The sequence below is a fragment of the Atractosteus spatula genome, chromosome 15 (genome assembly GCF_055471065.1).
Source record: "Atractosteus spatula isolate fAtrSpa1 chromosome 15, fAtrSpa1.hap1, whole genome shotgun sequence".
Taxonomy (NCBI): Eukaryota; Metazoa; Chordata; class Actinopteri; order Semionotiformes; family Lepisosteidae; genus Atractosteus; species Atractosteus spatula.
The window spans coordinates 15,954,041-15,968,432 of record NC_142720.1 but is presented as its reverse complement, the minus strand read 5'-3'; the positions used below and the strand labels follow the sequence as shown (position 1 = coordinate 15,968,432).

Genomic DNA, 14,392 nt, shown 5'->3' with positions numbered 1-14,392 from the left:
AATAAAGATAATCCCAAACCATAACCTGGAAATGAATAATATGTTTAACAATCGTGGGGAACAGCGACAGCTTTTCCAGATGAAGACCAAAATGTTGTGCATATTCAGCTCAATATCAATAGCAGAAGGACACTAGTTCATTTTTTAAATGTTGAGTTTAGATGTTTAAGGAAAGAGTATTCAATCCTTGAAAGAGCAGTGCCAGGAAAAAAGATCTGAAAATCAGTCTCATGTTGCCCTGTGTACTTAGTCATTGAACAGGTGATTGTGGCACATCAACTTTGTTTCCTTTGCTGACTGTAGCTCTCCCCGGAGTGTTGTGCTGAGGGTCCAGAGGAACCAATGAATACAAGGTGGCTTCACTGGTTTTCAGGGTGGAAACCCATGTTCCATTTCTGTTGTTGGAGTAGTGAGCTGAAGATGTCTCTGTTCTGTATATGTGGGCCTGTTTTTTAAAGCACCCGAATTGACTCATCAGAATGAAGAAGTCCCTTTTAAAGCTTTTGGTGAAGATGGCGTAGAGGAAAGGGTTGCAGCAGGAGTTGATGGGGTAAAACAGGACCAGCAGGATCTTGGAATTGGAGACAGTGATGAGGGGCAGCTTCAGGGAGGCAGAGATGGCAAAGAAGGAAATGGGCGCCATGCAGATGAAGTTTGTGAAGATCAAAATGGCCATACGCTTAGCGATCCGTGTGTCACTGCTCGCCGAGACAAAACTGGGGTTCCGAACCGTCAGGTAGATTTTCAAGTAGCAGATGCAAATAGCGAAGAATGCGATGACGTTCAGCAGCAGGATGAACATGATGTAGGCCTGAGAATGGGGCGTGTCAATATCCATGGGCAGGCAGATGCTGACTTTCATGTAGCTGCTCACCCCCACGATGGGGAGGAGTGCTATTAAGAAAGACAGCACCCACCCACTCAACATCATGGCGCAGGCGTGCCACAGGCGCAGCTTTCTTTCCAGCTGCATCGCATAGGTGATGGTGTGCCACCTTTCTAGGGTGATCATGGTGAGCGTGTACATCGAGAACTCGCTGGCAAACACGGTTAAGAAGCCTGCGGTACTGCACCCCAAGCCAGTCTGCCAGTCTATGCCGTAGTTGTAGTACTGTGACTTAGTGTGGATGTCCACAGAAGCAATAATCAGCAGGTAAATCCCCATGCAGAGATCTGCAAAGGCCAAGTTACACATGAGGAAACGGGGCACTGTTAGTTTGTACCGGCTGGTCATTAGCACGATGAGCACAACAAGATTGCCCGTTATGGCCAAGATGCTTATCGACCATATTGATACCCTGAGGTAGGTATGTCCCATTATGTCTTCACAGGGATTGAAGTCATCTGGTCTGGGGTAGCACGTTACTTCAGTCACTTTCCTGCAGTGCTCATTGTACCAGCCAGGCTCGTCTTGGTCTATGTGGGGAATGTTGCACATTGAATTTTTTGCTGACCTAGAAAATAGAAACTACATTGTAATTTTACACTGTAATAAGATAATTTACAACAGAACACAATACAAATGGAGGAAAATAACACAACTGCTGTATTGACATGCTTAAGTTGTTTGCTAATAACACTGAAGATGAAGACAACAATGATGGAAGGTCAAATTTCTATGCCTGGAGGGTACACAGTTTACAAATATTCTAATAAAGGCTCCAAAGAAAACATTATAAATATCAGATTTTTAAAATCTTTTTAAAAATGAAGCCTTGGGTTGTTCATTGTACAGTAGCAATAAAATACTTACTGATTTTTTTTCCAGTTTGCAAATGCACAGCAATGGCTAGGATAGGTCAAGTTGGCTTCGATCAGTTCAGTAAAGATATCTAAGTTGGGCAGCTTTTTTAGATTGTAAGTGGAGGTAGCACTGAACTTTTTAATACTCTTCAGCATGTTCTTTGGCAGAATGCTGATGCTTGTACTGGAAATATCTCTATATGGTCAAGAAAAAATATAATTAGTTTGCTAACAGTTTTAATTACACAGAGAGAATTAAACACAAAATTAAAATCTACTTTGAGGTTTGTGCATTTTTCTCAAGGTCAATTAAAACTTTCAAGAGTCTATTAAAATTGTTAGGTATTAACAGATGCTTTTTCAGTAGAAGAAGAATAAATAATGTTACCAACTATGTCTCTATAATTTCTCATAACATAGAGGGCTGAGCAAGTCTAATGCTGGTTGTACTCTAATAGGTTAAATATATGCCCTGAAATCTTGTGACTAATCTCTTCATGCTGTATTTGTTTGTACACCTTCTGTGTTGTTTGATTTGCATGTGTTTCTGTTGGATTGGGATTGACCTTTTAGGAATGTTTCAAATCTATGGATTCTGAGAATGAAATGAGTCACTGCCACTTACAGAACAACAGGACCCTGTGCTCCCTGGAAGGCATCATTGTGTATTTTTCGAAGATTTACATTTCCTGTCAGAAAGCTGAAAAAACATAAAGGTAAGTTAACATCCATTACAGAGCTCCTCTGCCAAATGTTACCTGGTAACATTATATCGAGTGAAACTTACAGCTTTTCCAGTTTGGTGCCATTAAATGCGTGGCTCTGAACTTCATTAATCCCATTCTTTGTCAGCCTGCTGTAACGGGAGAGAGCTGTAAGATTAATTTCACCAACAGAGTCCCACAGTACAGAAAATTAGTGGAAATAGCTTCTGATAAAAAACTAAAAACAATTGAACAAATGTATAGTCCTTTTTCTGCTTTTACCTTGAGAGTCAAATGATTGTAATTTAAGGTGTCCTGCTGTGATCAGATGAACATATTTGAGGTATAAATTAATAAAGAATCCTGAGATGATGATCTCCCTTAACTCCCGAACAAAGTAGACTGAGAGGAGATTTATTTAAAATCCCAAAGTATACAAATACTGTAGGTCAACATGTGGAATTATTGTGAAGCAAGGATGAGCGTTCACAAATTGAAACTGAAAGGGGTTCTATTCTCGACAGAAAATATTCTTTATACAAAGGCCTGTGAATATCTGGAACAAGCATCCCAAGTTTAATATCACATGTACTTGAGGAAATGAAATGCTTACTTGCGTGTTTGAGTCCCACGTTCTGGGTTCCTTCAAGGGAAAACTGAATAAAATACTAAAGCACCTAAGGAGCAAAGCAGACTAAATGGTTTCCTCTCAATTGCAACCATGGTCTAATTAAATCTAGAAGATGCAGTCAGTAAACTTACAGCTCAGATATGTAATCATTGCTCAGTCCAAGGAAGGCATCCGGAGGAATAAGTTCTATATTTGTATTATCCTGGAGATCACTAAAAATAAAAGAAAATTATCAATTTAAAACTTAATCTTACATTGTCACCATCTCCTTTTTTCTTTTGTTACATTTTACTGAGATTGTTTAAAAGGCCTTTCAATAGCATTTATGTTCTACTCATTTATGATTGTGAAGAGTCTTAATTCTGTATGTTAGTGCTTATAGATAAACACTGCTGAGAACACTGTGAACTCATCTCATATACTCAATGCTACTAAATAAGGAAGATCAAATCACATGTGAAACTAGCAGTTTTTGAGGCCCATGACAATATGCAGCCCTTGTGAATCAGACCTTGTACTGCTTTTGAGGAGTGAAGCTATGATAACCAGTATACAGGATTCAGTTCCCAGCAGTTAAGATCAATTTTCCAGCCACATCAAAGCCTTGCTTTCTCCCCTCCTTTTATGCTCGGAACCACATGTACGCTGTCCATATATTTTATGAACTGTCTTTTTTTGTGTGACACAAAGGAATAGCTTACAATAAAAACCCATGTTGTCTGGAAGTAATTTTTGAGAAATCTGGCAGAATCTTGAGTCCAGTGTTTGATATGGTTCTGAAAAAAAAAGATTAACAGAAAATGAAAAATCTTAAGATCAACCTCACAAATGTTCATCCTCCTGATAATATACGAAATCTAGCATTTTTTTGTGCTACATGCTCAGTTGGTGAATCCAAGATCTTCAAAGATGCAAACCTCTTTACAAGGTTCCTGTGGGAAAGCAGGATGTGACATGACTGGGATTAAAACCAGACAAACCCTGTCTCTCTGCATTTTCAGTCTTTAAATCTATTATTTCTCAGGCAATATCAAGACGAAAACAAAATGCATCACTTAAGATTATTAAGTCCAACTTCTGTACATGTATATGCAAACACAAAAATAGCTAACCAAACCTGCCCTCAACTTTTCCCCCATTCCCAAGCAAGCTGGAAGGAAAAAAGAAATATAAAACATGACACCAAAGCATGGACCTCCTTGAGATTTCACATACGAAAGCAAAAGCTTGACTGACTAGATTCATTTGTACCTTCTCGGAAAATGGTGTTTGTAAAAGTAAGCATCCAGTGTAACCAAATCAATTAGGAGATCAATGGAGGACTAGCAGATGTTTAACTGCAGGAAGACCACCTCAAAGAATGTTTCATTGAGAAATTTAATGGAAATTAATTACTATCCTTAAGTAGTAAGAAATCAAAGCATGACCTGATTGTACCATAATGACATAATCCACCCCATGGATTAGGGGTGAATCCCATTTTGAACCTGCCCTTTGGGCCAAGTAATTTTTGAGATTTCTGAGAAAACCTTCTGAGATTTTGTAAATATGTAAATGGAAGATATCAATTCTTTGTAGGAAACATTGTGTGCAAACATCTGTATTTGTGAATGCAAAAAACAATGCATCTTATGATGAAAACAGAGATTTTAGGAGTGCTTTAAGATGTCAACCAAAAACCTATAAATAGTACTTACAGATATTTTAGATTTGGTAGATTCCAGAAAGCATCTTTGTGAATGGTAACAAGGTTTATTGACTTAGCAATTGTTCTGCAAACAATAAAGAATAACAAGTTATTAATATAAGCGCATGCTAAAAATTGAAGTTTCATCAACTTACTCTTCATGCCAGATGCACCATGTCGTCTTCATTTCACACATCACCTTTCATGAACAACAAATACAACATTGTTGCTATCAACAAGTATCAGAAAGAATAACATAATGTATGACTGACAATATCCTGCCTCATACTTCATGTTTGCTGTGATGTATCATGACAAGAAAGTAAAAATATCTAATAATGGATAGTGGTAAACATAAAATAAAACATTATTCCACCCACTAAACCTATAAGGGGAGGCAAATTCCACTACACACTGTACTGAGAGTAGGAATGGTCAAACAATACCAAATTGGAAAATAAAACATTGAGATTTACCATGGCTAGGTTCCATTAAGGAAGGCATTCTGTTCCTGACGATCTCTAATAATACATTTTATTTCCAAGAATTAAAAAAAAAACTCAGTGTTGTAAAATAACACATGTGTAATGCAAAGCAGAAATAAAAAGGAAGAGCACAATAAATTGATCCAACAGACCCAAGATAAAACTAAATTGTACACTAAAAGCTATAATAAAATGGTAGGATTCTGAGCAAGTTTTAAAAATGTCAACAGTTACAGAGTCTCTAATGGACAAGGGTGCTGTAAATTCAGTTTGTGTCTCTGTGTGAAACCTAAACTAAAAAGGTATAACATGAAATTGCACCTTAGATACCACCCCTGTTATATTAGTTCTGTGAGAAAAAGTAAATTGGAAATAGGACGGTAGTTTTAATTACTTGAATTTTTAAAAATAGTTTTAACAGCAGCAGAAAACAGTGACAGTAGGCACAGGTACAGGTATCAGATTTAATTGATTCACAGACATGGCTAGTAAGAAATAGACAAAGAGCAGAAAGTCTAGATTTGAGTAGGGCACAAAATATTCATGTAGTAGGTCTCATTTTAGCTACCTCAGCTACATAAGCTTGCATCTACAGCAGTAAACAGAGAGAAATTGAAACCAGTGAAAGCAGCAGAAGATGTAGTTAAAGTGATTTCAGAAGGGGAGGTCAGCAGCTGTTATGTTTTTTTGTTGTGATAAAATTACATAAATGTGTTGCACTGTTCACAGCACACTCTCAGTAATCTTAAGAGGAGGTTGTAGACATATTTACTGTTTTTATCACTTTATTTAATATGGAAAGAAGGACTGCAGGATTTCTGCAAACCACCTGAGGCATTTTCAAAAGACTGCTGATGTTGTTTTGTTATGCTTTACATGAAGGTGACTCAACTTGCATCCCTTCCAATCAACCCCATTTTACAGTTTACTACAAAAAGATATTTAATTATTTAAGATAATTAGCAGGATGAAAATAGCAATGAAGTAGCTGGTTATATCACAGTACAACATTGCACTGAGCTGGAAGGGGTGAAGGCTGAGTAGTCCTGCTGCAGATGAGTCCCATCATGAGCACAAATGCTCAAGACTTCATCCTGCTGCCTTCACAGAATCACATATCCCATGCTCTTCTATCCCTGACCTTAACTTTAATCATTTTCTCACTATCTCTGTGGCACATTCTGTCATAGTGTCTGTTCCTTTTTAAAACTTTATCTACAACTGTGAAACAGCAAGACAATGGGTGCATTGTAGCAAAACAAGCTTTCCTCTCTGTATTTTTGCCTGTGTTTAAGAGTGCCTGCAACTGTATGTAATATGAAGGACATCCATCAATCCAGAATGTATTATTGTGGAATAAGTACCAACACCTCAGAATAAGCATGTTGTTGTAACTTTGGCTGACCTGGTGGTCTTTTCTTACTTACATTTCCAGCAGTCCTGGGAGATTTCTAAAGACACTGTGTCCTATCTCTTCCAGTGCAAAATTCTCTGTGATAACACTGGGGAACAGAACAGTCATGAGAAAGGAATTGTATGCAGATATTTTTTAATACATTTGAGAAAAGACACATCCTTATGCTGCTCATGCAACAGTGCATTTTGTGCTTGCCAGACCTGAGCCTCATTGAAGATCTGTGAGATAAATTGGGATTACATGTGGCATTTAGGGCACATCAACCAGTGAACAGGCACGTGCTTGTCACACTCTACTGAGGAATGGGATAGAATCCCATAATAAAACATTTGCAATGCACCGCAAAATATGCAATATATATATACTGTTTATATTTCTTCCAGCAGAGGACACATGCTACTATCCTTTGCTTTTCATGTTTGATCAACCCTGTTATTGACAAATGTTAATCATCATAATGAATTTACCTATGCCATGTCTGTTCCTTTTGATGTTCAGTTTATAATGTCATTAGTTTAAGTACTGATAATGCCCAAGTACTTTTCTTTCTTGTACTGAAATCACAGTTTGCTTTACTTCACAGTAATTCAAATAATGACCAAGAAGAAGGTTTATGGACTTGCAGTCTATAGGGATAGCTTGCTTTGAGTCCCTTGCCTTATCAGGGACTCTGGGATTATTAAGAAAGGGTTAAGGCCTCGTTATAGGCTAGGCAGAAAAGGTCATAGATTGTTTCAATCAAATTAGTCTCTTTGTTCCATTTATTTTATTTACCCCTTAAAGACTTTATTGATGTCACTGTATTGAGTACTGCATCCTGGTGCTTAAGGTTTGATTTTTCTGGAAAATGGGTCACAATCAAACAAGCAGATAAAAAACATTCTGAATCTTCAAGCTGTATTGATAACTACACTGATAATTCCCAGGCTTTCAAAATACCTTACACTAATCCATACAATTATTTTTTGCAGCAAGGTTTATTGTTTGTTAAAAGTGGCTGTGAATGGTTTCCAAATTATGACAGTTTCTGTAAGTACTCATTAAAACTGCTTCTTCCCAGACTCTACATTTCCTTTCACAGTGTTTCGTGATGTAGTTATAGCCAGACATGGCATTCCCTCTTCTCTAGGCACAACCATTCTATTTCTGTGATACATATCAAATGTTTTTTAGATCTGTGCTACACATCATGTTCTGTATCAAAGACTAAACATTTATGTTAAATAAAATCTTATTTCAATATTTACAAATCATGTACCCAAAAACTTTAGCAACACTCATAAGTATCATTGCTCTTTTTGTAATTAGGTTTATTAGAAGCAATGGCAGCTGCCACATTTTGTTGATTTTTCTTACATAAACGATTTCTCATTTTTAGACGTGTTTTTGTAAAAAAATTGAACCGATGCCCCCATTCTGTCGGTTTACTGCTTCAAACCAGCACATCACATTCTTGAACCAGCACAGGATGGATGAGGACAGCACACACACAACCTCTGAAATGTGCCTTGTGGGGCTATGCACTTTAATTCACTCTGTGAGCATCTACAACAGTAAACACCTTCTGGAGGTGTGGTGCAGCTTTCACCAACAGCATTTTCTCTGATAAAAAGCCAAAAGGATTATTCTTGAGCAGGAAACTACAGTATGTTTAACCTGGCAGACTTATAACCAGGATCTCAGGTCTCCCTGATCACAAATGCACACAGCAGCAAGGTATAGCATCACTTTTGCATATCTGCTACAATCAACCACAGTCAAATAAAATTGAACAAATACAGTATAACATATATACAAAAAGCAAGTAATAAATAATACCCCACAAAGACCTTATCATTAACTTCTGAAGTGAAAAAATGAAAACAATCTTTTAATATAAGTAACTTTGAAATCCTGTGATTTACCTTGTTTTGAAAATAAAGTTCTTTTCATTAGAAACTGTCTTTGTATGAACTTTGAAATAGAGCTTAATAAATTCCCTGTATTAAGTGCACCGTAAATAATAAAAAAAAATAATTTAAATAATAAGGATCATCCATACACTGGGCTGATATGCATGTTTGACATGCCATTCATAAACCCCAAATATTCTTTTTCCCAATTTTGTCTCAAGTACAGTAAATTAGACTTTATAGGTATACTGTATATTCTTTTATCTTCTTATACATACATTCTGTACAGGTCGGTGAGTCCAGAGAAGGCTTCACTGGGGATCACTTTCAACTTGGTCATCTTAATTTCCCTAGGAACAAAAGTAATAAGTATGTGAGCACCTTTTTCACATTGCAAAGGTAATAGAACTCTTATTTACAGTATTTCTGAGGCCTTACTGATGCTTTTAGCAGTTTTTCTTAAGAATTAAACAGAAATATCAATAGTCTCTCCTTCCAACATGAATGAAAGCCCTTAAGTGCCCACAGGTGTTTGCCTGTCATTTCCTGATCTGTACTTTCACCCAAATAGGTGTTTTCATCACGGCAGTCAGGTGGTTAGGAGGGTGCTGTATCATATGAAGAAGAACAAAAACATGCAAAAACAAATTAAACTCAAGGGCAAATATTTCTATAAAATCAGCTACAAAAATATTTTCTTCTTCCCAACGGAATTGACATTTTTATCTGTTCTCCCTGTCAAAAATAGATACTGTATGGTACTTGTCATACTCTGTGTTTCTCAATCCCTGGCAACCATCTTTTTTTTTGTTTATTTCTAATGAATCTGAGTAATATCACCTGTAAAAAAAGTTTTTTTAGGTTTCAACTCCCTGTACTTAACATTGAGTTAGGTTATATTTGGTTACTGTCAGATTTTAGAGTTGACTGCAGGCAAATACAGATAATCTAAAGAGCTGTTTTATCAATGTTTATTGACAGAGCCACTATGAATGTCAGTAGGGCGTAATGTAGTGAAGCTGACTTTTGAGCTAGAGTAATACTCACAGCCTGATTAGTAAATACCAGCCATTTTGTAATAGTAGCTCTAGGGGAGGAATTGAAGAGCAGTTTACTTTTTGGATAGTTGAACAGATGAAAGCCACTTGTACAGCATTGTACTCTCAAATATGATTACATTGTCTCCTCTGCCCTAGTCGGTTTCTCTCTCTGTAATTACTTGTACACGGTTTACTTTTACAAAAGTTTTAGAAAAACAAGCTCTGGTTCATCATAGTGAATAAAAGCTGCACCTATTCCTAGGAGCCCCAGTATCACTTAAGGAACAGTTTTCTGCACTAATGATCTGTGATCCTGGGAGTGGGGAATCTTCCCATGCTGTAAATAACTTCCTGATAACACTGTCTCATTTCCTCTTATGTCTTATTTTGGTCCATGAGAACCTTATGGTAGAAAATAGTAACCACATTATTAATTACATTTTGTAGAAAAACTTCTATTCCTTCCCTCTTGAATATCCGTTCCTCTGGAATATTCCTGTTTGAACATTCTTGTTTTCACTGAACTGGAGAAGAAATTGCATCTGTCTGCCCACATTATTAGGGTTATTCTTAATATTAGGGTGCAACTTGTGGAATTACTCCCACAATACAAAACAACAGACTTAAACCCTGGCCTTGTGACCAGACGGAGAGTATGATATGTTCTTTATTGTGATTGGCGTAACAGGAACGGAAAGAATTGAAGCATTGCCCATAGATCTGACTGCCCTTGCAAGTTCTGACTTGCGACACTCGGTTTCATTTGATAGGTAATGTTTTTTCCTGATAATGGGGAAGTTTGCCATGTGTTCCCACATAATGGAAGTCTAGCAAGTATGGCAAAAGCTAGGGAAGTTTTTGTTTTTCCTGTTAGAGCAGAATGCATTGTGAATGAGGGGAATACCTATATTTCTAAATGCTATATTGCAAGAGGGAGGATAGACAAGCTGGAATGTGCAAGGCAAAAAAAGACTGAAACATTAAATTATAAATTACCCGGTCAAATAAAACTTAGTATTTTCGTTGTTTTCAGTTTGTTTTAATACAGAGGCTTCATGTCAAATATGCCATGTGCCAGAGTATGCCTACTGTATTGTAGTGCATTGTGCAATAAATAACATAATAACACAACTTTTTTGTTGTGTAATTTGTTTGGAAACAGTGTTTAACAATGGACTTCCATTTTGCATTCGTAATGTGGCCAGTAAGTGTAGGAAGGACAGTAACGACTTTTCATTTTGATTATCATTTTCAAAGGTTGCAATTTAATTTGTTTCAGCTTCTCCAAGATTTTTTAATGCAAACAAGTTATTGAGTTTAAATCAAATCAAGTGAATAGTGGTTCAGATATAAAAAAAATATGGTGATTATGTTAAAATGGCAACATGCACCATAATATTTCTTAATGCACTAGGAAAATAATAATTTGAAAACTAAATATATCTAAATACTATGGTGCATTTTCATGACTAAATACTGCATGGTCAGCAATACCATACCTGTTTGCTTTCACTGTTTCAGGGGAGCTCATTAATTAGTTCTCTGTATACAAATGAATATTTGTCTTGAACAAACAGGTGAAAAACAAATAATTTCTCACTGTGTTTACACATGGGAGTTGGAAAACCATATACAACAATCCTTCACATTTGTTGTTAGAGTAAGATTACATTACTGGAGAACTGGGTGTTTAGACAGATACTTTTGTAAACTAGCTGTAAACAAGAAAATAGATTCTCTGTTCTGTGCAGTCTGTGTACCAGAGAAGTTAATGTACCTCTGTGATCTTTCTACATAGTCAGCATCTTCAGCTCCCTGTTATATACACAGCAGTCCCAGCTAATTAATTTCTGTCACCACTGCAAGACCTTCAGTCACCTAGAAGTTTACTATCTGGAAAGAAGTAATCTCTTCAGGTTCAGATTATCCCATGTTTTTCCCTTTTACAAATATTTTCATTTTTTTGCCTTTTTCTGATCATGAAACCATAAAAACACCAGGCAAAATTAGTCTTAAATACATTTCCTTGGAATTTCTAATATCTTTATGGTCACTGCACACAATGAAAGATAAATGCACTTATTTTCTGTACTATGCCAACAAAATACTTCTGATTCCACAACGGTTAGTTATCTTAGCTTTGAATAATACCGGAGCAAAACAATTTAGACTTTCTTGTATTTAAATAATCAAAATTAGATGTTTCTTTTGCAGCTTCAATAATGGCTTGATATAAATCCTCTCCATCTCTCATCAAGAATTTTTATTTTGCTACTGTATGTCCAGTTTTTGCCACAACTTTGACATCATCTGTATTTTTTACTATGTTTTTTTAATATTGTAGTATAAACTATTGATATAGTAGCCAAAGGCACTCTAATCCTGTGTTTCGCCTGATACACTTGTCCTTTAGGACCAAAACCCAGAGCCTTGAGAAAAAAAAGAGCCTTTTGTGTATGGAACTAGGTAGGTTTCTGTATCTTGCTTTCAAGGGGGTCAGATATAGCTTAGGGGCATTTGAATTTAATTTCTAACACATGGGGATTTAACAGGGCTGTGGAAGACTTTGCTTGATTTAAAGCACAACATATTCAGAATGAAAACTGATCTCAGCTAAAAATGTACCACTCATTTAAATGAAGAAATAAAGTTTATGTAATTATTCTATTTAACGTCCAGGTGTTTTTCATTATTATTTTTTTCTAAATTCCTTAGAAGGTCTTTTGTACTCCTTAGATCATCATTGTAGTTGACTGCCTAAAATTTCCCCACACTTACATTTTATGAGTAACTCTTATGAATTAATCTGAGTTACACACCAAAGTAAAATCATTATTGCTTTCACAGTGCCAAAAGACTGACAAAGTCTCCAGCTTGCATTGGTCAAACGTGACAAAAATCTTGCTGCTTTGTAACTTTTTTCGTAATGCTTTTTTGTAATGCTTTGTAACTAAAAGGTTCCTCTAAAAAACATCTATATAAGCATATAGATGAAACTGAAATATTAAAAACTGGATAGGAGAGTGGAAATGTTTCAAGAAATGTAAGTAACAAAAGTAAGTGGGAAAAACCTTAAAGGTTCTTCATACATCAGAAAGATAGTTTATTTCAGTTATCTTTCAATCTTGTGGAACAATAGCTTGAGATACTTATGATAGTTTTTAGACCACATTTGTTTCACAAGGAACCCAGATTATACATAGTGGCTTCCCATATATTGTATAATCACCGTTGCTATTAAATTTACATGATGAACTCTTAGAGGTTTATTGGAATGGGGTATTGCTGGTTTAATAATATAAACTTACTCCTCAGATCTCTCAGGAGTAATCAAGAAACTCTCCCCACCATGTCCTGGACCAGATTTAGGGGTTTTGAGTAACTGGGGACTTGGAGATGTACAGTCCCTGTGAAAACCACTATTAACCTGTGTCAAGTCTGGAGTGGGATCCTATACATCTCAAGATAAATCTTTCCTATCATGAGGTGATAAAAATGAGTTTCTTGAAAAGTGTTCATAAATAAAAATGAAAAACACATTTACTTGATCTGTTATTAGTGTTTATGAAGTTTTGCTGTACTCTTCTGGTTTGGTAAAGCATTAAGCACTGTGAGGCATTTCTAATTAAACATTATTTTTGGTAAAGGCCAAGTAGAAATCTATAATTGAAATAAGAATACTGTGATATTTGCAAAGTTTCTGGTTGGAAAATTTAAGATGTTTTCTTCTGGATTATTTACTATCTATTCACACGCTATGCAGCATTATAAATGAAGTCATCAAGATATGATCATGTTGTTCTTCACACGATGTTCAAGGCTGTTTCCCTTAATTAAAAGAGCCAAAAACATCCACCCATTCATTTACAAAATAGTAATTCCAGTCAGCCATATTGGCTAAAATATATTTGCAGGAGTAACAACTGAATTTGAAAAAATAAAACAATTGGAAAAGATCACTCACTCAAACTCACTCAGTCCAACAGTCATCATATTATGTAGTCTGTAAAAGCTAAAATATTAATGTTTTTATTACTATAAATAAATATAAGATAGTTACATCAATTAGAACAAGGAATTCAAACAGTTGCTATTTACTGATTTTAACACTATTGAGATTCTATGTCTTTAGTTACAGGAACTTTACTCACACATAGGTTGTGTTCTGTGGAATGTCGGTAGGCATCTGTAGAACTTTGATTCCCACACATGAGAAAGATCTGGTTGTCCCATTGCTTGCACAGACGTGGCATTCAATGCATTGCATTCCTATCAAAAGAAAGTAAACCCACAACAGGATCATTCTGTCTCCGTCCACAGCAATTTGGTCTCTTTGTGTTTTTATGTATAAAGCGGTAATGTGTGGATCGTCTTTCTTTTAGCTGACAAGCATTAACACTACTTTGATATTGCGGTTATATATCATTAGATTCCAGAATTTTGCAGATCGGTTTTGCTCTTCTAGATCTTCATCTAATGCTACTGAAAAAGACAACAACACATTGTTCAAGTGAATAAATAGATCCTGAGCACGCAGCCAGCTTTGTTATATAGCAAGCCCATCAGAGACCTTGGGAGAAAGGACTCTGATAAGGAGCAAGTGCCTTTCTTGCTTTTCTCCTCTCTTCCTCATTCTGAATTCATCACTAAATGGTAGAGATAGATTACCTCCTCAAAAACCAGAGGAATTCCAAAAATGATAAGACACTCATTTCTGACTTCATGTTACCTATAAATGTTTGGCAACACACTCTGTGTATCTGATCTGTTCCATCTCTGATTATAGTTCATTA

General features: G+C 36.1%; 1 protein-coding gene across 1 annotated transcript; it reads right to left on the bottom strand.

The window, feature by feature from the left end:
* Nucleotides 1-250: 250 nt before the first annotated feature.
* LOC148820111 (follicle-stimulating hormone receptor-like) lies at nucleotides 251-13,902 on the bottom strand. The gene is made up of 10 exons (XM_088933895.1): nucleotides 13,751-13,902; nucleotides 8,838-8,909; nucleotides 6,678-6,752; nucleotides 4,776-4,850; nucleotides 3,780-3,854; nucleotides 3,210-3,290; nucleotides 2,531-2,599; nucleotides 2,369-2,443; nucleotides 1,754-1,939; nucleotides 251-1,454 (listed from the first exon to the last, which is right to left on the bottom strand). The coding sequence occupies exons 1-10, from the start codon at nucleotides 13,900-13,902 to the stop codon at nucleotides 251-253; spliced, it is 2,064 nt and encodes a 687-aa protein (XP_088790021.1).
* Nucleotides 13,903-14,392: the final 490 nt, after the last annotated feature.